Source organism: Pituophis catenifer, unplaced genomic scaffold (assembly GCF_029215685.1).
Source record: "Pituophis catenifer annectens isolate HBS135680 unplaced genomic scaffold, rPitCat1.0.hap2 SCAF_1, whole genome shotgun sequence".
In the NCBI taxonomy this organism is placed as follows: domain Eukaryota; kingdom Metazoa; phylum Chordata; class Lepidosauria; order Squamata; family Colubridae; genus Pituophis; species Pituophis catenifer.
This window is the reverse complement of record NW_027256881.1, coordinates 82,762,382-82,784,485: the sequence shown is the minus strand read 5'-3', so window position 1 is coordinate 82,784,485 and position 22,104 is coordinate 82,762,382. Positions and strand designations below refer to the sequence as shown.

The window sequence follows — 22,104 nt, the reverse complement described above, 5'->3', positions numbered from 1 at the left end:
ATTAATCAGTGGAACAACTTGCCTCCAGAAGTTGTGAATGCTCCAACACTGGAAGTTTTTAAGAAGAGATTGGATATCCATTTGTCTGAAGTGGTGTAGGGTTTCCTGCCTAAGCAGGGGATTGGACTAGAAGACCTCCAAGGTCCCTTCCAACTTTGTTGTTCTGTTCTGTTCTGTTCTGTTCTGTTCTGTTCTGTTCTGTGTGCTTGGTAGAAACTGCCTTAATTTTATTTTAAAGTGAAATGCAAATATAGAAAATCTGGTTTAGTGAATAAGCACAGAAGATTACTTCAAACAATATCTGTCTAGCTTTATTAAGGTTAAGCTATTTATGTGTATTTGTGGTTAATGTTTAGTCATTGAGAGCTGAATATGTGTATGAATCCATTATAATTTTTGTATTTGAAGATATGTAAACAGATATGAAACCTTATTAAACAAGTCATTACTTAATACAACCATCCAAATAAGAAATGCATGTGTTTACTATTTGAGATTCTTGGATTAATATTAGTTCACCAATTCATCATAGTCAAGACATAATTAGTATTTTGTCTCACCAAGGATTATTCATTCTTGTTCTTTGGATAATTTCCTAGAAAGGGATATAATCCTGAATGGTTTGTGACATTTTAAGACCTTAGATTTACAAGAAATAATACATAAATATGTATTCAGTATTCTGTCTTAAATTACAAAGAGAGGATATGCGGATAAAAGTCCTCCGTTAATTGAAAAGTGCAATCAGACTAAGTAATGGAAATTGAATTTTATCTTTAGCACACTGAAGGAGAAAAGAATTTAAGAGTATGATACCAATCTAATATTAAATCATTGTGACATAAATAATCTGTGCACTAGAGCCTTCCTTCAAAATAATTTTGCTAGTATTATGATGCCGCAGGGTATTTCCCATCTTTGATATAATAATCCAAGAGTATTGTTCTAGAATGAGAAAAAAGAAATATTTTCTGCTTGTTTAATATTTAAAACTTTTGGATTTGAAGAATGAAGCTTCTGAAGTACTCATTTTCAAAATTTCAGTCTCAAGTTAAAACAAAATCATTTTTTGCAGTTAAATATTTTCAAATAGGAAGGCTAACATCTTTTTATCTTTTCTGCCTAGGTCCTTCCATTTCCAAGCCAGGTGGTATACAACAGAGTTGGAAAATGTGGGAGCCGGACTGTGGTTTTGCTGTTAAGAATTTTGTCCGAGAGGCATGGGTTCAACTTAGTTACGTCGGATGTTCATAATAAAACTAGGCTTACCAAGAATGAACAGGCAAGTTATCTGCTTACTTTTTCCGATTTTATATTCAGAAGATCAGAAAGTCAGAAAAGAGTTGGAAGGAACCTTAGAGGTCTTCCAGTCCAAACGCCTGCTCAAGCAGGAGACCTTATACCATTTCAGACAAGTGGTTGTCCAGTCTTTTCTTTAAAACCTCCAATGATGAAGCACCTACAACTTCTGAAGGCAAAGCTGTTCCACTGGTTAATTGTTCTCACAGTTAGGAAGTTTCTCCTTAATTCCACGTTGCTTCTCTCCTTGATTAGTGTCCATCCATTTTTTTCTTGTGTTGCCTTCTGGTGCTTTCGAAAATTTGTAGCAAGTCCATTTCAATGATGAAATTTTAAAATGCATTATACTAATGTCTGTTAGAGAGAGAAAGAGAACGAGAGAAAGTGTATCTCACTCAAATATTCATCCTGGTTAATACTGGATGAAATATTGGATGAAATACTGGATGAAGGCAGAACACATGAAATATGTTCTGCCTTCAGGCATTTTGATGGAAATTGGCTTCATGAATGGAATGATATGTATGAATGGAATCCAGTAGTGCTTTAGATATTCTTGGTTAGCATCATAGGTGCAGCTTTTCATGTATAATCAAACCAATTTGTTTTCAGAGAGTGGATTCTCCAAAGCACATTTTGAGAGTAGGAAATGCAACTGCTGGTGGAAGAAAAATCATTTCTGTTCTGCCAGAGGAAATTGCTTTCATTGATGGAATATACAATTGGATGCTATGTTAAATGTCCATTATTCAGGAAATGTTTTGAATAAGCTTTCTTTAGTTGCACATTAATAATACACAGTATGCATGGACAACCAGTCTGGCATTTGCATTTATTGCTATTTCTTCTCCTAGGGTTTAGTTATGTGTCAGTATGATGTCACTGTGTTTTCAGAAATTTGCTCAGATCATTCTCTGAAGACATTTCTAACTGAATTAAAAATAGCACCAAAGCACTGGACTGTTATAATTGCTTTGCCAAACAGGTGTGAGAGAAGGCAAATATTCCTGGAAGTGGATGGTTATTTTTCTGGAAAAATGTTCACTCTTATTCTCAAATCATTTTTTTTTTGTGCTGAAAACCAAGATTGCTAAATATTGAATGCAACTCTAAAATCAACCATGGAAATTTTAAGTTCAGCACATTTGTGCTTCTTTTTGGGGATCAAAGTTAAAAGCAAACATCACATTATAAAGTTCAGTGAAATCCTGTAACTAATAGGTACTTAAAAATGATTTATGATATGGCCTTGTAAGATCAAACAAAATATATCAAAGAAAAAGTCCCTCTGTGAGGGAGATGGGTGGTTCAAAAATGTGAAAAATAAATAAATAAAACATTAATTGGGCCTTTGGGAAGATTAGGTGTATGGATGACAGGAAATGTTTGGAAAAAATGATGTAGAGAATAGAATTTAGAAAAGTTTGAATCAGGAAGCCGACATATTTCACATTAAAAAGAGGCTCTTTCTGTGTGAGTTTGGATATATACAGAGACTTGTGTGTGTGTGGTATAAAACTTCAAAGTCTCTTATGATCTACCACTCTGATCCAGTATGGATTGATAGATAAATGTTTTTCAATCTAGGATAGAGAAGAGTGACTCGCCCAGAATCACTCAGATAACTTTTTGCCTAAGGGAGGATTAGAACCTGGGATTTTCCAGCCCAATCAAGCATCTTAAACACTGTACCACACTAGTTCTCTTTTGTGTGCATACTGCATGTGTATGTGCATGGAGAAGACTTACCATATTTTTCGGAGTATAAGAGGCACCTTTTTCCCCCCTAAAAGGGGGTGAAAATTTAGCTACGTCTTATACACCGAATGTAGCCCCGCTCACCCACTGGCCCCCACCCTTTGGCCTCTGCCTCGCAGCAGTTACCTCCTTGCAAGCAAACAGCAAGAAAAAACAGCTCCTTTCAGCTTCAGCACAGCCTAATTAGCACAAGTTGATTGGATCGGCCTTCCAACTCTCAGCTGATTTGCTCTCAGCTGTTTTGTGCAGGGCTCTGCTGCTTGCTGCAAAGAGGTAAATTGCTGGAGCAGATTTTTTTTTTTTCCCTTGTGCTAATCAAGCTATGCTGAAAACGAAAATGAAAGTAAAGCAGGCTGTTTGCTGTTTGCTGCAAGGAGGCAAAATTGCTCAGAGGCAAAGGAAGATTTCTTTTTCTTCTTTTCCTCACCAAAAAAGGTACATGCTCCTTATACTCCGAAAAATACGGTATACAATGTTACCAGATAATTAGTTACAAATCTTTTCTCAGTAGGTTGCCTATTTTTCTAGCAAACTGCATACAGTACTCAACACCTTATAAGCAGAAGGCTATGTTGAATATCAATATTTAATATGATTTAATATGATTCAGTGTCCAGGGGACGGTTTATACATAATAAGACAATATTCAGGCTGTTTGGTATTTGCCTATAGTTCTGATACATGGCTGGGACGTGTTGGAATTTGTGGGATGAAAGGCAGTATTCTTATTGGTGAATCTGGAATTCACAATATACAGAATTAAGAGTAAGCAGAGGAATTTGAAGACAGGTAGGCTGAGGTCATAAGCATATAACAGATGATTGGGGAATTGACTTATTTGGATAATAATTCAAAAGCACTCCAAAGAACCTACAATATTGCTTTTCCACTGTTATGCACATTGCATAAAAAAAAAGACAAATTGAGTTTAATGCAGTTTTAAAGACTCAGATTTTTAACAGGATTCCATTTTTAAAAACGTAAACAATTAATTAAATTTAGGATATTGATTCATATGCATACACATGTAAACATACTTTTTCCCCCTTCTGCTCAATCATGAACAATTCCTGCAAGTCCCTGCAGTTCTCCTGGCAAGGTTTTTCAGAAGTGATTTGCCATTGTGTCTTTCCTAGGACTGAGAAAGAGTCACTGGTCTCAATCACTCAGTTGGTTTTGTGCCTAAACAGAACTAGAACTCACATTCTCCATTTCTAGCCTGGTAAATTAACATTGGACTATTAGATCATTCCTAAATACATCCAAAACAGTATATTAAGAAATAAAAAATAAATAGGAACAGCTTTAGAAAAGAAGTGAGTTCTCCTTCCTCACAGCCTTAAGATATAGCTTTTACAATTGTTCCCATGATCTCACATTTCCAGTTAGTACCACCTATCTCTACCATATAGATATATAACAGGCAGGTGTAACAAAGGATTAATTTAATCCTGATTGACTGATTGGAGGGAACAACCCAGGACTATATATAGAAATCAGGCAGATTGTGTCTCCCAAATGCTGTCCCTACTTCGATAGGCAATGAGAATTCAATAAATATGATGCTGTAAGAAAACAGATTGACTTTGGTGCAGTTGCCAGTTAGAACTTCTGTGAAATTTAGAACATGGATATTTGTTCCTATTCAGTGAACAAATTTTTTTCAGCAGCAATGTTTCTGTGGAGATTGATTTGCAGAGGAAAAGGAAGATGGGATTACAAGGAGGTGATATTGGTTCACCTGTCTCAGGAACATCTGATTTGAGAACAAAAAATTCTAGAAATATATCTTACAATAATATTTAATGGAGTTTATTTTAACATGGGCAGAATATCAGGAGTCATAACAAAGAAGAATTGCAATGGTTAAATCACCCAGTTTTAACACTTCAAGTTTAAAATAAATAAAATATATATCCATTTTCTCACATCATGTTGTGATTTTCAGAGAGATACACTTCAGTGGTATATTATTACTTAGATGCATATCTATTTTTAAAATAACACAACACCATATATAATATTATTGCAAGCATTGGCAAAATAATGTAAGAGGAAAGAACTTTAACTGAGATATAAAGAATTAAAGCTCTTTCCAGTTTACTTTCTCTTTGAAATATAACACAATTTTATTCCCAAGTAACAAAATTATGTTTTATTTGAATAACATTTGACTTTATTTTCAGTCTTTGTATAAATAGGCTTTGCCATTTTCCTACAAATCACTTATTAATGCCACCAGGTGGAGTATTACTGAAAATGCAGCCTATTCTTTTACTGAACTTCTAATATATTTTAGTAAGAAAAATGTATTTATAAAGACATATTTTAAAAAAACAAAAAACAATAGTTTTCCATAATCCTGAGTTATTCACAATTCGGAAATACTTACTAGGAAATAACTTTCCAATGTAATGAATAATCCACAGTAAGGTATAGTGTACTCTGTTGGTATATTATCTTTTCTCTGTGATTTCAAGTTTTATACAGTATTGTGAAAGTAAAGAAGTTATCAGTATGATAGTTTTATTATTGAATTGAATTTTTTGCTGAATTTTTTTTAAAGAATTAAAGCCGATTTCTTTTCAAGTTTTACAGTGTATTGATATTATATGCATACCCCTATAATGGTGGTGGTGAACCTATGGCATGTGTGCCGTCTTACCTGATTTCCAGCTCTGTCTCCCTAACCCTAACCAGAGGAAATGGCGGAGACTGACTGCGCATGCGTTTAAATATTTTTGGGGATGTCTTATTTTCGGGGAGGGCTTATTTTCGGGGAGGGCTTATTATCAGGAGAGGGCTTATTTTCAGGGAAACATGGTAAAAAAAACCCTGGTACCAGTCGCATTCATTTTTAGGTTCTGAACAGATCAGTGGGGGGGGTGCGTGTGTGTGTGTGTGGATAGTGTCTTGTCTCATTCCCATGTGTCCATTCATGTCCTTAATAATTTTTCCCCTTCATTCTGTTCACTACACAATTGTTTCATCTTTTGTTCCTCTACTATTACCATTCATTAGTGTATAACATTCAACTATTATTAACTTAATGATGCAAAATTCATACTTTCTGACATGCATTATAGCCCTTTCATTTATAATCAAATTTATATGTTCATTTCCTTAGAGGTATTCATCAGCATCAATGTTCAAGGTCAGATCATCATCCTTTATTTCTATTACTCTACATTCTTTCCCTTTTTAAAAATTTCTCAGCACATATCATTTAACATTTTTATGACCAGTCACAATGGCCTTAGAATGGGCATTTTATGGCTGGTCATGGTAAAACCTTTCTTTGCAGTCACATGGCTGCATTTTGTGCTAGACAACCTGTTCACATTTATGACCAGTTCCTAGTAACTTGCAAATGATGGTGTTCAATTGCATTTTTGCCAGATTTGAAGTCCAATCCTCCAGCATACAGGAAGATTTTCCCTCCCTCCCTGTATGGAGGAAAGGGAAATCCCTCAGCATGCTGGGGAAACTTAACCTCCCTTCCAACTGCAACCTTTCCTGCTGGCTTCCCCACTGACTTTCTAGGGAAGCTGGCATAGAAAATTGCAAATGGTGATCACATGTTCTGCTGATCATTTAAAAGGCCATTCTTCAAATTGCACTATTTGGAGAAAAAGCCTTCAAAGCAATGGCGAGAATGGTTGCCTGCTCACAGGATGGAACAAGGCAGCCTCAATAGTCAGCAGCTGCCAAACAACTGAAAGGTAAGTGGATGGTCTTTGTGGGGCTGGAAGAAGGCCCAGGTCTCCTGGGTGTGGTGAGGGGGCTGTGCTCTCTCTTTACTCTACCATGTCCGGGGGGCCTAGACCATCTCCCTGGCATTCTGCTGAACAACCCACATTAATACTTAATGATCACAGCTGGGTGAGCCAGGCTTGTGGTCACTGTGTGAACTGATCCCGTGGGTGTCTTGATTAATAACAACTACTGTGTTTCCCCCAAAATAAGACCCTGTCTTATATTTTTTGAACCCCAAAATAAGGGCTTGGCCTTATTTTTTTGGGGGGGGTCTTATTATTTTGGGGCACAATTGGGGTAGCAGGTGAGGGGTGGGGTGGGGGAGAAGCGAGGGGCAGGAAGCCCTGCCATGCCCGGCGAGGTGGGGAGAAGAAACAACAAGGATCACGGCTGCTTTTGCAGCTGAATAAGGCTGCAAAAGCAGCAGGAGGCCCCACGCGTCTCTCGCCCCCTTCAAGAACAGTCTTACCTCAATCGGGGGTTTTTTTTTTTTTTTTGCTTTAATTTACAGTATATGCCGCCCTTCTCCGGAGACTCAGGGCGGCTTACAATGCGTTAAGCAATAGCCTTCATACTTTTGTATGTTTATACAAAGTCAGCTTATTGCCCCCACAATCTGGGTCCTCATTTTACCTACCTTTGAAAGGATGGAAGGCTGAGTCAACCTTGAGCCTAGTGAGATTTGAACTTGTAGTAATTGCAAGCAGCAGATGTTAATAACAGTGCTTTAGTCCACTGTGCTACCAAGGCCCAAAAGCTTGGCCCCGATTGAGCTCCCTGGGGGGGGAAAGCCCCTTTATGCAACCCAGCCTCTCTTTCAGGTGGGCAGGAAGCCCCCTCCTACCATGCAGCCGACTGGTTGAGAATTGGGCAGTCCTGGGAACCGCTCCCCGGCTGGACACGGAACTCCAGTAGGAAGGCAACTCCTTTGGGCTACTGAGCATCAGCCTGCAGGCTTATCTGGTGCTGCAGGTGCCAGGCTACAGTCCTGGGTCTGGTGAGTGCTGCAGCTCTCAGGCCAGCTGTGTGTGAGGTACCGTAGTTCCAGCGCATGGTAGTGGAGGCTGCTGAGTAACAACTGGGGCTTGGCGGTAGGCTGTGCTGGGTGGAAGGCAAGGTGGTTGCAGAGCTGCCGCAGGCAACCAGGGCAGCCCTATGCTTGCTTGCCTCGCAGAGCTGGCCCAAGAGCTGCAGCACCCACCAGACCCAGGGCCCGAAAAATGTGTGGCTCAGCGTAGCTGTAGCCTGGTCCCTGCAGTACTGAACAGGCGTACAGAGTGATGCTCAGCAGCTCAAACATTTGACAACGCAGGCCAGCGCCTATTGGGTACCCAAACACTTTTTACTGTTTCTTCTCCTGGGTGGAAAGTGCGCGGCAGTTCAAGAGATCAAATATCTCTCTGTGTGTGTGAGCGACAGAGAGAGAGAAAAAGAGAAACAGTGGAGGGGAACCGGGTAAGAGGACCAAGCTTCCCCTGCCCAGAAGCAACGTGCAGCCTCTCACAGTAACGAGAATTGCCTGCAATTCTCCTTACTGTGAGAGGCTGCAAGTTGCAAAGAAGAATGAAACAAGGCGGAGGGGGTGGAGGACAAAGCAAGGCAGGGGCTGCGGAGCTGCCCCAAGGCCCCACATCGGCTTACCTGAAGGCCCTTCAGCCAGGCCACCCATGCCAAACCCTTTCCCTCCCGCCCCCCAGGGCATCCACACCCCTTAACTAACCTGCTTTCCAGCTCCATTCTCCACTGTGCTTTCAGGACAAGAGAAGTAGAGTTGGATATGGTAAAAAAAAAAATACCGGTAGTTAAGACCTTCCAACTTCTCACGAAGAAAAAAAAAAAAAATTGCGAAGTTGGAAGGTGTTTTTACAGTAGCCCCTCAGACTACGGTACTTTTCTTGCCATGCATGTAAAGGTGGAGAACGGAGCTGGAAAGCAGGTTAGTGAAGGGATGTGGCTGCCTTGGGAGGGTTGGGGGAGGTGAGGGAATTCTAGGCATGTGTGTGTGAGAGAGGGGTGTGTGTGGGAGGAGACAGAGAGAACATTGCTGCCAGCCCTAGATAACTCTCCGAGGTTGGATCGGATCTCTCCCTCTCTCCCACTCCCCCCCCTCTCTCTCTCTCACACACACACACATTGTTCTTTCTTTGGGATTGCAGCACAGATGCCCCTCCCAGGATTGCAAGGCTGAAGGCTTCGGATGGAGCATTTTGTGGATGGATGTCTGTGCTGCATCCGAAGTAAAGAACAATCGGCAGGAAAAGGGGAGGAGGCCAGCAGCTGGGGAGGTGCTCTGGAGATCTGGGCTGAGTTGCACAGCCCTCACTGGCTCAGATGATCAGTGGGCAGCAATTAAGGGGCTGAACCTCCAGGAGGTGACCGGGGAAGGGAAGGGCTGCCTCCTGTGCTGGCCATGCCCACCCCTTCACTTGGGCTTATTTTTGGGGGAGGGTGTATATTTATGCCCACCCCAAAAATCAGCCTTGGCCTTATTTTCGAGACATGTCGTATTTTCGGGGAAACACGGTATGGTCATAAATTGAGAACTACCTGTACATTTTCCTTATACTTCCCTTCTGTTAATCGTTTAGCCAAGAAATTTGAAATATAAACTTCCAAAATCACAAAAGCTCTAACTAGATTTACTGTAGAGAAACTAATGAAGAAATTAGGAAAAAAATTTCCAGAGATTGCATGCTCTCTTTATAATGAAACCAAGATTCTTGTTCTTACAATGGTTTCTTCTACTCTCACACACAATAGGTTAGAAATCATTTTTCTTGAGTAGGAAGGAGAGTGATTATTTCCACCTGTCTTGTTTTGGTAACGAGTTTGTCTGGCAGTGGATTTTTGACTGCATGAGAAATGGTTGTCACATTTAATCCATTAACTGATGGTCTTTATCATGTAATCCTGTTTCATTCCAATACACGATGCTCCATATGCTACAGTTGTCACCAAAGAGACTGATAGTTGTTGACCTCTGCTGAGCAACATGGACTTAGTCAATTGAGGCTTTCACAATATGCTTTTTGTTAATATAGAGAAGGAGTAGACTGGTTTTGCCTACACCACATGCAGCACTTCTGAGAACAGTAAGAATAGTACTGGAAGAGCATTGTCCATGGGGTCACAATGGATCGGACATGACTTCGCAACTAACAACAACAAAAGAATAGTACTGGTCAGTCTTGGTGTGTTTTGACCATTGTGCCACGAGAATAAACAAAGCACAGTTCTGTCCTGAGCATGCACATCTCACAAACCTTGGATGCACTGATACATGGTCAGGATGCATACAGTATATTGATTTTTATCACCTAACTAAAAATATCTTTGTACAGTTGTGCACAGTTATGCAGTTCTGGGATTTCAACTGGCTATAATGAAAATATAATCTTGTGCGGGTTTTTTAAAAAATTACCACTTGGATATACAATATAGGTATTTAGATTATAAAATAAACTGACTAAAGCCTAAATCCCTGGCAAGAAATCCTAGAATTCTTTTCCAAATATCTAATTGTAACACTTTTGGATTGATGTAATACAGTATGTTCCAGATATGTTGAGGCTTTGCAAAATTAAGCAGAACATAGTTGCAGAAATCACTCAAATTCAAGCTTTTTTTAAAAAAAAAGGGCAGGGAAGGATCTTAAAATTGAATTATCTTTTGAAAACAAAATCTCTATGGAAACTAAACACAAATAATATTTGTGAAGGAACTGAATGAAATAATGAAGAACATTGGAGTTTATTAATTGCTAATTGCTGTGTTTATTTAGAGTATAATGCACTGATGAAAATTAGGAGTGGAAAAGTTATTGTTTCAGGAGAAATTAGCTCTGATTTAATGAAATTTAATGTACTGTTTTGGTAAGTACATTAAACGTATGCACATATCGTTGTGTTTGTATGCTTTATGAATGTAAGGGATCTCAGGTAGCTGACTGATTTGTTACTGCTGCTTCTACATTAGTGCTTCAGGCTCAATAAATTTGCCAATAAGAGAAGAGGAAAATAATTTTTAAAATTATAAAGTTCAGGGGGAAAAAGTTGAATATTTTTATATGAAAAAAATCATGTTTTTTTCAGTTACTGTTGGTGGATAGACTTGCTGCAATCTAATGAGTCGGAGCCCAATGAACTAAGTAGCTTTTCAGGGCTTCTCTTTGGAACTGTTTATCTTAATTTTTGTTTCTTTTTGTTTTTAGATGGAATTGATTAAAAATATAAGCACTGCAGAGCAGCCCTATTTATTCACTAGACACGTTCATTTCCTTAATTTCTCAAGGTAAGGAAATTCCTCATTTAATTTTAATAGCGTGTTGCAATGAACAGACATTTGGTTTATAATCCTTTTACTTTTAATTTAATGTTTAGCTTCAGGAAAAAAAAACATCCTTTAGGGAATTGATAACTGTCATGCCAGTCTGTCTGCTTCTTTATTTTGATCACCCTGCAATTTATTTGGGGAATATACAGTATGTGTACAGACACAGATTCCCATAACAGTGTGAGATTCTACCATGAGGAAGTTGCATTTCTGTCACAAACCAGAAAAGCAGTGATGCAGAATTCCCCTAGCCATCCATGCTATCAAGGATAAGGATTTTTTGACAAAAAGGAAGAAGGAAGGATTTTGTATGTTTGTATAACTGAGCAAAAGATTTGGGAATAAAATGTATATCTTTATATGCTTCTTTCAGAAGTCACTTGAGTTTCCAAACTTTCCAACTGGAAACTCGGCATCATGTTATGCAAAAAGGAATCTTCTGCCAAAATTCCATTTGATTTTTAAAACTGTTCCTCTGCACGTAGACTTTGCTATTGAAGAACATTAGCTGTTAAAATTTACTCTTGTAATCTGAAAAGTCTTGAGATAGGATATTTCAAGTTATAATCACATACGCTTTGTGATCTAAGACATTACAGAGCTAAGAGGAATTAAAAACAGGTAGTCCTCAACCTACAAACACAATTGAGTCCGGAATGTTGGTGGTAAGTCATTGTGGTCATAAGTCATCATGTTACCGGACTTGATTTTACAAGAAGTCTTATGAAGTTCTTTAAATGAATCACATGATTTACATAGTTGTAAATGGATGGTTTTTGTCAAAAAAAAAACCCTGCCAAAACATTGCAGAACGTAATAAATTGACTGTAGGATGCTGCAACCAGTTATAATTATGAGCTGGTTGCCGAATGCTCAACACGCAATCATATGGCCACAGCAGTGATGCGGCAGTAGTAACTTTAAAGGTAAATTCTATGTAACTTTTTTGAGCCTGTTGTAACTTTGAACAGTCGTTAAGTGACCAATCATAAATTGAGGATTATCTGTAAATCAGAAAAAACACAATTAGATGGAGGAATAAATTTAAATTTGCACAATGTTGGTTGAGGGAGAACAGAATAAGAGGTGTGAAGGCTATTTCACATGTACATGTAAATCTGTATAAAGTCCAGTTTCATTTGCAAAATGATGCTTTTTCTAAAATTTCACACGAGGAATGGTTAAAAATGAAGTGCTATACACATCTTTGTGCTACAGTTCTGCAAACTGATATCAGAAACAAAATAAAGTTTATACCAGTAGCCCTTGACTTACAACCATTCAGTCAATAACTTGCCAAGTTATAAAGGCACTGAATAACTGGTGATTATGACTTCAGAGTTGCTACAGTCAACACTGCACTGCTACAGTCACATGATCAAGATCTTGGTACTTGGCAACCTGTTTGCACTTAACAATTTGTTGCCAATTGTCCCACAATCACTTGAACATGATTTGCAACCTTTCCTGGGGAAGCTGGGGTAAATCTCCTCCACCCATGCACCCATTCTCAGCCCTCTGCGCTTGCACTTACCCCCATGCACCCTCCCTGAGCAGTATTGCACACCTCTGGGCACTCCCTAACCCACACTGTGCCCCTTGCCTGCCCTTCCTGATCTGCACCTCCCCAACCCATGCTGCGACTCTTGTGCACTCTCATGCACCCTCCTAAAAGAATGTGGCACCTCTTGTATATTCCCTTGTACTTTCTTGGTCCTCCTTTGCACCTATGCCTCCTACACACCCTCCCCAATCTTGCCTCACATCAGCCATTTACCTTTCTGTGAGCCTGGGAATCACAACTTCCCCCACTGACTTTGGCTGTAGGATGTCAGTTGGAAGTTTGTTTGTTTGTTTGTTTGTTTGTTTGTTTGTTTGTTTGTTTATTTATTAGTTTGATTTATATGCCGCCCTTCTCCAGAGACTCAGGGCAGCTTACAATGCTTTTAAGCAATAGCCTTCATACTTTTATATATACCTGCTTAGTAGGGCTTTTGGCCCCCCCTAAGTTTCCTCGCCTAATGACCGTGGGATTCAGTTAATGATGGCAACTGGATTGCAGGTACTGCCGCCACTGAGCAATGTTATTCCTCTTTATATCTACATCTCACATCAACAGAAATTCTCATCCCAACTGCTCTAATAGCAAATCCCACAGCCCTAGTAGCAGCTCTTCCTCTTGTGCCTCAAAACTTCTACAAACAGTCCCTCTTCCCTCTACAATTAGGAACAGGAATAGCCATCTTTCAATATTGGAACTAGGCAAGAGGGTATGCTTTGTCTCCATGTGGCATTTTGCATCATGCAGGCAACATGCTCTGCTGCAGTAAGGAATGAAAATGGTGGCTGCCTTTGTTATCTCAATCCAGATCAAACCAGAATTGTTTAGTAGGGATGCCAAAACATGGCTGCAAAACTCAAAGTGACCACTAGATCACTTTGAAATTTTCAAACACATAGTTTTTTTTAAAAAAATAGCAACTATTCCTTATTTTTTCCTATCATCAACTGGTTGTCCAGAATTTTGCAGCTCAGATCTTTCCAACCTAACCCTGGGAATAATGTTTTCAGTCTTTATATTTTTTTCCTATATTCCCTATATTTCCCCACCCACATCAGTTGTGGGTTGTTACCGGTTCGCCCCAGTTTGGGCGAACCGGTAGCAGCAGCAGTGGGAGGCTTCGCCCACCTGCCCAGACATCATCAAATACAATCTGCGCATGCGCAGAACCTCACGCGCAGAAGCATGCGTGCGAGCAAACCGATAGCAAAGGTAAGTGAAACCCACCCCTGCTACACATAGGTAAACTATCAAGTGAAACATCGGGGTCGGTTTAAATGGATATGGCATATGGTTTTTTTGAATTTTGAAAAACATTACAGTGTTGGATTGTGAGTGTTAACTTCCTCCAGCTGCTTATTTTTTAATTGAAAGATTGGTATTTTAGGGGAAGAAGGCGCACAATAAATACTTCTTAGCTGAAGCAATTGCCTTAATTATACAAACATAAATTGAAGAAGGGTGGAAGTGCCTATAATACAATCTACATCTGTCATGATGAAGTGATGTATGTTCTGGAAGATGTTGAAAATTCTTGAGCTCACTGCTAAATGAATTAAATTCTGTTCTCTTTAGGCTCATGGGAGGTGTGCCAAAATTTATAATTTCTTTCATATTTTATTCTGCTTCCCCATCTGCTACTTATGCCCTTGAAGTTTGGCATTGACCAAAGATATGTACAGAAATCTGGGTCTTCTAGTTCAAATGGATAGCTTTTCTGAATGCCAATTAGGTCAATAGATACATTTAGTTATAATTGATAAGTATAGATTTTGTAGCAGGAGAGCCATGTTAGTCTATGATAGCCAAAACTCAGGAGGAGTCTGGTAGCCCATTTTTTTGACTAACAGATTTTATCCAAAGGCATAACCCATTCTGAGCCGCAGAATGCATCACTTCATTTGATGCATGGTATCGCTAATTCGATGTAGAAATTAAAGGGTCCAGAGGAGTGAGGAAAATAGGGGAAGATGGGGTGGCTAGGCAAATGCAGTCTATATGTGGGAAAGATTACGGGTTCCTTTTAAAGTACCGCATCCCCAATTTAAACCTTACATTGCTTTACCCATTTCATTCACTGGATAAAGTGCACTGCAGTTCACACAACATTTTATCTTTTGTAATAACTTTTGTTGGTCTGAAAGATGGCAGACTTCTTGTGATAATTGGTAACAGCATATACCTAGAATAGCAGAGACCTTTTTTTTTTTTTACTGTTGTAGAAGATAGACCACAGATAGGCAAGTGAGCAGAATATAAAACAGGGACTAAATTCAAGAATTGTTATCCTGTCTCAGATTGTGCAGCTAAATTGGGGTTTAAAATTGGAAATCTAAATGGCAACAAGATCTAATTCATCAATACTGCTTGAATCAGTTTGATGACAGAACATTCCACAGTTACATGTGCACCTTCTTTTCTTCTAACCACCCTTTTCAGGGGTGGGCTGCTGGGGGTTCACAGGGGTTTGTGAGAACCTCTAGCTAAGATTCTGTGCAGTTCAGAGAACCCCTAAATCCCACTCCTGGCTGGCCTGTCCCTCCCAGGAGTCCCCACGCAGTCTGTTTTGGATGCAGATAAATGCAGGGCGCATGTGGAGGCTTGGGGAGAGCGAAAAACGGGTCTACCGGAAGTTCAGGAAGGCTGTAAATGAGCCCATTTCTGGCCTCCATAGGGTCTTTGGAGCCTGGGGAGGCCGTTTTCGCCCTCCCGGAGGCTCGATGAAAGTCTCTGGAGGCCGGAGAAGGCAGAAAGCCCCCCTTGCCATGGTGCAGGAGGCCGACTAGGCCATGCCCACCATGCCCACACCCACCCAGCAACCTGGCAGAAAACCCCTTGCTAAAATTTTTGAAACCCACCCCTGCCCTTTTCCGTATATTGGTCCGACTATAGAAGTTTTTGGCAAATGTACAAGTCAGTAGACTATTGCAGTAGTCTGCAATAACTGTTCTGAGTTGAGCTATATGCCACACATATGGACATTATTAATGATGAACTGCAGGTGTGTCCAATCTGTGGCACAGGTGCCACATGCAGCTCTGGAGAGTTAGTAATGTGATTGCGCATGATTGTAAACTTTTAACATTATTCTGTGATTTATATACATTAACTCTATTACATATTTTATATGCGGCCTAGTCAAGCATTGTGAATGAGTGGATAATGCAGATTCCCTCTTGATAATTTAGTCCAACAATAAGCATAGAGTTTGGGATTTTTTGATGTAATTAAAATCAATTCCTATTTACTAAATGTCTCTATTTTGTGAAACATCAATAAAATAATAGAATTTAGAATGACAATCCCTTGAAGTGTGTGTTTGGTAATGCCACTATAGACAAAATCCACTCTCCCGCTTTAATTCCATTAGGTTGAGATTGACATTCCCATAATTGTAAATTATGTGCTGAAATAAGACTTCCAGACTACGTTAGCTCACTAATATGTCTTTGAAGCAATTAATTCTATTTCAATTTCTTAAAATACTTTGTATGCTTTCTCAAACTAATAATTCTTTCTCCAAGTCTTGTTCTTAGCTGCTATACTTCCTAGAACAGTGGATCCCAACCCTTTGGGCACCAGGGATTGGGGGAGAAAGGTTTTTCTGCGGACCAGAGGGAGCGTTCTTTTGCATGCGGCCTATATATTATGAATGGGGCTTCATTTGTTTGCGTGGTCTAGTTGCTGGCATGCTGCTGTCCTAGAATAGTTTCATAAGTTGACAACACATAAATTTATGGTTTAATTAAAGGGTCTTTGTTTCCTTTTTGTTGACCTTGTGGGGTAGTGTATTCAACCTCTTGTTAAGTCTTAACTGATTGTGATCTTTGATACAAATTTGATTTGCTAGCTGAACTGGACTGACTTCAAGAAAAATAAGCACTTGGCTTACAAATCTTGTTCATAATCCAATATGAGATTTGACATTAACAATTCTGTTTGAATAATCTTAGCATTAATACTTCAGGAACAATGAATTGTCACAATTCATTTTGTCAGTGTTATTTTGAATGGAGGATTTTGTACCTGTTCTAAAACAAATAATTATATAAATACATTTTATAGTATTTCAAGCTTTGCTACTGGGAAAATAACTGATCTGTAAAAGTATTATAGGGCTAAAGTTTGGAAGAAGCACAAAGCACTCTGGGGAATAACTAAAATGTCAGTCTTAAAGACAAACTTTGCTTATATTAAAAATAAATTTATATTCAAATAATTCCTAGTATTGCATTTACACTGATGACATGGTGCATAATCTAAAAAATGTGTAGGATGCCTAAGTTTCATGAAAAATGTATTAAAATTTAACATCAGATATCCTTTTATTAAATTTAAAAGATTTACACGGCAATAAGGTTACATACTCCTAACAATTTAGATGCTAGTAAAATTGTATCTAAATCCTATTGATTTCCATTACATTCTTCCAAATAAATTATGTATATTTTTCCAAATAAATTATGTACATCAATACTGTTCTTTATCTCGCATTTTAAACTTACTTTTATGTAGATCTGAAAGTAATAATCCAATTTATTAGAATATATTTTGAAAGTAATCATTAAAATGATCTTAATATAGAATCTGTATGTAACGTAACGATTTATAATATAAACTTAAGGATTTATAATCATTAGTGAATTGGAAACCTTAGCTCTAACATCTAAATAGGGCAACATCTAACATCTGAATAGGATAACTATGTTAGAGCTAAGATCTCCAACTCACTGGTGATAAATAGATTTATGCTCAAACATTATTAAAAAGTTTGTATTACATATTTGTCATAAATTCTTTCCACTCTTCTGTAAGCTTTTATATGTGGAAATAGTATAACTAGCCATGGTGATGATATAATTGTCCAACAGAACATCCTCACAAATAATTGTATTTAGGACATTCCAAGTTACACTGAATTTGGAAATTGATTTATTATTTATTATCGTGTAAGTTTCACATCTGGATTTTCAATTTTGCCCTGACATTTTATTAAGATTTCTTACATTTTATCCTGATATGTGTTAGCCTTTTTAATTCAGAAAAATAAAACCTTTTCCCTGAAACAGTTCAGTGCTCTTTCAATTAATCCTTAAAATGAAAAATACATATTAACCTCCCTGGGACATGGAAAAGTAAGAGAATATTTACTGGGAAACAAGCCATTTGCTTTTGGGACAATTTTTCTTTTTAGAACACATTTTAGCTATATTTATTGTGGTCTCAGTGGATGGTATAGGAAAACCAAATACATAAACATTAGTGAAAGTAAGCAGATATGATCTGGTTAATACTTCACTTACTGTAGATCAAAAACATTGGAAGCCCTGATAAAATTATTTCATTTTTTAAACATGCTTTTGTTTAACATTTTGCAATGTTTTTGTCTGCAGTCTTCTATCTAATTCTAGGCAACAATGGTAGACTTCACTTTATAAAATAGGATAGAGTATCCTATTAAAGTAAATTACTATTACATTAAACTATCTTCTGCCTGGTAAGATAAATTATTCTACATTAAGTTCAGTTTAAAAATGCATTGAAATTGTTTTTATATTCTTTTTGATGTACCTATTAAAATTTCTGATTTAGTAATCTTCAAACTTAAAAACATTTTATCTCTTGCCAGTGGTTAAGTGTTTTCTACTCATATATATTCTCTTCTGACACCTTTTGAATTTGTAAAAGTTCTGTTTGCAGTTTTCTGATTTTTCTTTATTTTTGTTCGCCAGATTTGGAGGAGACCAACCAGTATACATCAATATTATTAGAGATCCTATCAATCGATTTTTATCTAACTATTTTTTTCGCCGTTTTGGAGACTGGAGAGGGGAGCAGAACCATATGATCCGTACTCCAAATATGAGGCAAGAGGAGAGATACTTAGTAAGTTATTCCAAATGTTGCTGCCTCAAATTTATTACTTTATTAAGAAGTTTTAAAGTTGTGGTGGTATCTTTGTATAACTGATGAAAATGAGAAAAGCATGAACACTGATGATTTGATCTTGGATAATAGAACTAATTTGGCATGTTCTACATAGACGTAGTTGGGTGAAGGGAGTAAATAGAGAATTCCAATTCTTCACCAAATTTCTCTCAACACAAACATTGATCAAGACTATCTAGGGCAGGGATGTCAAACTCAAGACCTGCAGGCTGGATCTGGCCCTCAGGGTGTTTAGATCTGGCCCACGGGGCTGCCCTGGAAACAGCCAAACCATGGAGCCTCTGCCAGTGAAAACGGATCTCGGGAGGGCTGCATGTAGCCCTCCTGAGCTCCATTTTTGCTGGCAGAGGGTTGCAGGAGGCCTTTGCAGCCCAAAATGGAGCTCGGGAGCCCATTTTCGCTGGCAGATTGCTTGGGCCACCACAGGTGCCCCCGGCACGAGTAACGTCAAGCTGGCCATGCCCACCCTGGCCACGCCCACCCCAGCCCCCCAAAGTCAGACATAACCCTGACATGGCCTAGGGAATTTGAGTAGTTTCATTTTCTGACCAGATAACTAGTTTAGCAGTCTTTCCTATCTTTCATACTGTTCAAAAGTAATTGAGAAAAAATTAGCTCTGCCTTATTTGAGGTGACAAGTATAATGTTGAGGTCCACCAGAGATGAGGTACTATTACCTATTGAGGTAACTTCTACATGCAAAACACACCATGTAAAGAGTAGCTTATAGCAACAGTGGTCTATAAGATTATATTGGTCCCAGCAGGCTGATGACATCATTTAACTTTTGCTTTGGTTGGTTATAGCAGAGAAAGTATGTGATCTCTTTGTCATAGATAAATTGCTACCTAATAGGGTTTAAAGGAGTCCATTGCAGTGGTGGGAAGGGACCTATTAGACAGTTCAGCTTACAGAACTGGCAATATCCAAGCTGTTTCTGAGAATCTCCTCCAATGATAACCACTGATTCTTGACATTTAGTTTTGTTATTCTGATTTCTTTAACTTCTTAAACTATTTTTTCTTTAACTATTTTATAGTTCAAAACTGATGTAAATTACATTTACGTTACACTTCTCTTCGCAGAAACGTATTCAACTAATGAGCATACTGAGTTAGAACATTAATTGAGATGAGAATTTCCATCATTAAGCAATGAGGTTATAAAGTACAATATCATGTGACTGTATCACTTAGCAACAGCAGTCCTGACAATGTCCATTTTACCAATCATTATCTGAGGACTCACCTCAATCCAACCCATTCCCAGTTGGATTTCAGGTTGTCCAAAGTGTGTATTGTCAAATTGGGAAGAAGAAGACAATGAAAGTTAGCTGGGGATGGTAGGACTGGCAGGGCGAGTAGAGCAAAGGGTGGCCAGAAAGGCAGAGATAGGGGAGAAGCTGAGAGAGGAGTTGAAGCACCCCTGCTTTCTTTAGTGCAGGCAGGTTGACAAACAGCAAAATTTTGATAATGTGACCACAGCGGCATTCATTCAGCACTTCATTCAGACTTCAAACAGTCACTGAAAGAATGGTTGTTAAGTATGCCTTATCTGCATCTCCACAGAAATTATCTTTGAAAACATTTCCTTGCCGAGGTTCAGTAAATGTTGCTTCTGTTTCAGTTGGATGAAAAACAGCTCCCTTTCTGTGTATAACTTCTGTTTTTTAGATGATTGAAAGAGCCTTTGTTCAGACACTTGATGCTTCTGAACTTCAAAAGTTATAACAAGGATTTCTGTATTTTTTTACTGATGATAGTATTTTATCTTGGGAAATTCCCACAAAGCTCCCAAAGGTGCTTTTTCAAGAGGCAACTGGAAAAGCACCTTTGGGACAACCATGACTGAATTACTGAGAATCTCCATAGACATCCCACAAAGCTCCCAAAATATTTCAAAAGGCTGCAAAAAGATATCTGTTAGAAGGGTCTTTCAGAGAGAGTTTCAGCTGCCTTAAATTATTTAAATTTAGTAAGTGAGATTAAATCCTTAGTGGCTGTTTCTTTATGCACAATTTATAACATAGCAAATTAAAACTGATAGCTGTGTTTTTAAGTTTTAATGTGATATAAAATAAAAGTTTTTATATAATGCCGTGTATTCTTACTCTAGAAGAAACCAATGATAAACATTGACTGTATTACCGAATATAATACACTGGTGCCTATAAGTACAGAGGTTTTTGCTTCTGAAATCTCAGAAATGTTTGTGGAAAATTCTACTGACCATTTGGAATCTTAGAGTAAATTGTTTGTGGCTTTGAATCACTTCCAGAAATAACAAAAGTTTGTGCAAAATATTGGATAAACTTGTTTTAAGTGTTTTCATCAGGACTTAATTCAAATCCATCAAATCCATTTTCCAAAGTCAGATTTGGCCTAAACTGCTGCTGCACTATGTTCACAAAACTTTTCTACATTAATTAGTTTTGAGAAAAGTTAAACTGCAATCTTCTCTTCCCCACCCCCACCCCCAATTCTCCCTCCAGCTATAGATGTGGGAAGAAAGATCAGTTAAGTAGGTTTAAAGCTTAGATCACTAGATCTACTTAGATCACATCTCAGCTTCAGCCATTTTAAGATTTGTGGATTTCAGCTCCCAGAATTTTCAAGTCAGCTTCCTAGTTGCTTGCTGGTGAGAATCCTGGGACTTGAAATCCATACATCTTCAAGGTACCAGTTTGCTATAGCAATATTTCTCAATCTCAGCAACTTTAAGCTATGGACTTCAACTCCCAGAATTCCCCACCCAGACATGCTGGGGAATTCTGGGAATTCCACACATCTTAAAATTGCTGAGGTTCAGAAACACTGACATATAGGACTTCAGTACACCCTTAAAATAATTCTGGACAGTACTCAGGACATTAAGAATATAAACAGTAATTTTCAAGCGATGTCTAGTGGCCGTTAAAAAATGTTTCAACTGTTTTTCCAGCAGTTTCCTTTCAACACAATAGGTTTTTTATTTCCAGTGGCTGCAAATCAGAGGTGGGTTTCAGCAGGTTCTGACCAGCTCTGGAGAACTGGTAGCGGAAATTTTGAGTAGTTCAGAGAACCGATAGTAAAAATTCTGACTGTCCCCACCCCCATCTATTCTCTGCCCACCAGGTCCCAGCTGATTGGAGGAAATGGGGATTTTGCAGTAACCTTCTCCTGGATTGGGGAGGGAATGATGATTTTACAGTATCTTTCCCCTGGAGTGGGGTAGGAATGGAGATTTTACAGTATCCTTCCCCTGCCATGCCCACCAAACCACTCCCACCAAGCCATGCCACTCCCACCAAGCCACACCCACAGAACCGATAGTAAAAAATTTTGAAACCCACCACTGCTGCAAATGCCAGATCAAGAATTTAGTTCATTATTAATTTTGTCAGTGCAACTGAAAAAAAGGAATGCCCTTTATAGAAATAGCAAATTCCTTTCCATTCTTAGCCAAAGGTT

The 22,104-nt window shown here is 38.5% G+C and overlaps 1 protein-coding gene across 1 annotated transcript in view; it reads left to right on the top strand.

Moving 5' to 3' along the window:
• Nucleotides 1-22,104, top strand: part of UST (uronyl 2-sulfotransferase) — a 106,071-nt gene that overhangs the window by 47,727 nt on the left and 36,240 nt on the right. Inside the window, exons 3-5 of the mRNA XM_070951984.1 lie at nt 1,127-1,282; nt 11,024-11,103; nt 18,439-18,592. Of these exons, the coding sequence (XP_070808085.1) occupies nt 1,127-1,282; nt 11,024-11,103; nt 18,439-18,592 (390 nt within the window). The remainder of the gene's footprint in view (nt 1-1,126; nt 1,283-11,023; nt 11,104-18,438; nt 18,593-22,104) is intronic.